Source organism: Trachymyrmex cornetzi, unplaced genomic scaffold (assembly GCF_001594075.2).
Source record: "Trachymyrmex cornetzi isolate Tcor2-1 unplaced genomic scaffold, Tcor1.1 scaffold947, whole genome shotgun sequence".
NCBI classification, from domain to species: Eukaryota; Metazoa; Arthropoda; class Insecta; order Hymenoptera; family Formicidae; genus Trachymyrmex; species Trachymyrmex cornetzi.
This window is the reverse complement of record NW_017300297.1, coordinates 17,299-19,320: the sequence shown is the minus strand read 5'-3', so window position 1 is coordinate 19,320 and position 2,022 is coordinate 17,299. Positions and strand designations below refer to the sequence as shown.

Here is a 2,022-nt window from a genome sequence, read left to right as displayed (position 1 = left end):
AATACGATACGAATATCATCAAAGCTGCGTTAGAAAATTGATTTGGTTGGTGTTGGGAAACGTATAGTCAGTGTTGTCACTATCACAAATGGTTTCACCAAATGAACGGAAAATAATATACTAGATTATATAAAAATTCATTCGAGAATTTTTTTATCATCTATGATATTTCATAGTCTATTGACGATTTATGGCTAGATGCCATTTGTCTTGAAACAATTGAGATTGTAATCCATTTGATACAATATTCTTATCGTATCGTGTTCGTACACACTGCAGGAGATGGAAGCTTCAAAGAAACAATTAGATAAGAACGTGGATAACGAGAAGTAAGTATATATTTTTTCACGAATATATATTTCATAACGGGGCTTGATATGCGATGCACTTTTCGGCCAATTTTCAATTTGGCGCTTTCCCGCTCCTTACCTCGCTATACCGCGCGCATTCTAATAGCGTTTTTTATTGATAAAACTAGTGCGCATCTAGTGCACATTAAAGCTGTTGTACACTATTCTAATCTATATTTAAAAGTGAGAAATCTCAATTGACAAAATGCTCAAAATTTATTTTATGAAATAGCACAATAAAATGTATCGAATATTTCACGTTTTAATTCGTTTATATATTTTTATTAAACGGATATCTTTACGCTGATTTGTGTACAACGGCTTTAAAGTGCACTGACTTCGCATTAGTTCTGCCAGTGAAGAACGCTATTAATACCGATCAGCATTTACGGCATTTAGACTGTGCGCGGGTTTCAAAACGAAAAGCTTTTCATAACAAAAATATTACTGCTTTATAGTTTGAGCGATATTGATATGAGCGATGTCGATACCGCCACCCACAAAATGGAGGTGACGGAATTAAAAGAGAAAATAAAAAAATTAGAACAAAAGGTCGCTGATATGAAGGAGAAACCACCGTCGCAGCCGCAGCTATCCCGACCAAGGCCGACATCCGAGCGGACATCCGAACCGCAGCCTGGGCCATCAGACAAGCTTGTTGTAATAAAACGTAAGCATATTTAAACATCAGTGAATATGTCTGGGGTAATTATGAACGGGCGGGATTTTAAGTTGAATTATAATTATCCCGAAAACTTTTGAAAAGCCTTCTGGACGCCTAAAAAAAAAATATAGTATAATGGGGAAACAGGATGAATGGTAATTTTATTACAGAGTCCGTTGAGGTTTTTCGTAAAAATACCTTCGGAATAATTATAATAATAATAATAATTAATATATAATAATTCTTTGTTTTAACAAAAAAGGATGGAATAGAGCTGGCAGAGGACGGAGAGGACGTGGTCGTGGTGGTGGTCGGGGACCATCAAAAATAATTAATATTTATTAAAACGTAAGCACATTTTTTATAATAAACTTTCTCATTAGTTATAATAATACTTTTTAAAAGGAACAAGAATTATATATTTAAATACATTTTTTATTTATTTTTATGTATTTACAGATTGAATCAACAGAAGAAGAAGAAGATGAGAATGTAGAGAATGTTGAGAAGGACCCGATACATAGGATCAAAACGTTCATTTTTATAATAAAGAGTACTTTATTATGTAGAGAATGTTGAGAAGGATCCGATACATAGGATCAAAACGTTCATTTTTATAATAAAGAGTACTTTATCACACAATTACAACCGGTGTTTGACTTGAAAAGGCTTGAAATATTCCAAAATTCATTAGAATGGAATTTTAATACATCGGTTTATGTAATCATGTAAAAATATTAAAACTGAGTAGTCATCACATGCATATTGAATATAGATGTCAGAAGGGAAAAATGACACGTTAACTGTAAGTTCCTATAAGGAGAGTTAAGCCATAAGACCGGAAGGACGCCATTGCTGGGACCCGGCCGGAAACAGCACGTGACACAAATTGACGCGTTCGCCCGAGTAGAAATTGAACCTCATTTCTAGCTAATGGTTAGCTAGAAAAGTTGTGTCTTAGATAACTGCTGTCTGGTATTTCTGGCTAGTTACTAGCTAGATATGTAA

The 2,022-nt window shown here is 34.2% G+C and overlaps 1 protein-coding gene across 1 annotated transcript; it reads left to right on the top strand.

Moving 5' to 3' along the window:
- Positions 1-269: 269 nt before the first annotated feature.
- On the top strand, positions 270-1,593 carry LOC108769772 (uncharacterized). Its single transcript, XM_018520957.1, has 3 exons — positions 270-329; positions 809-1,010; positions 1,474-1,593. The coding sequence occupies exons 1-3, from the start codon at positions 283-285 to the stop codon at positions 1,591-1,593; spliced, it is 369 nt and encodes a 122-aa protein (XP_018376459.1). The 5' UTR covers positions 270-282.
- The last annotated feature ends 429 nt before the right edge of the window (positions 1,594-2,022 follow it).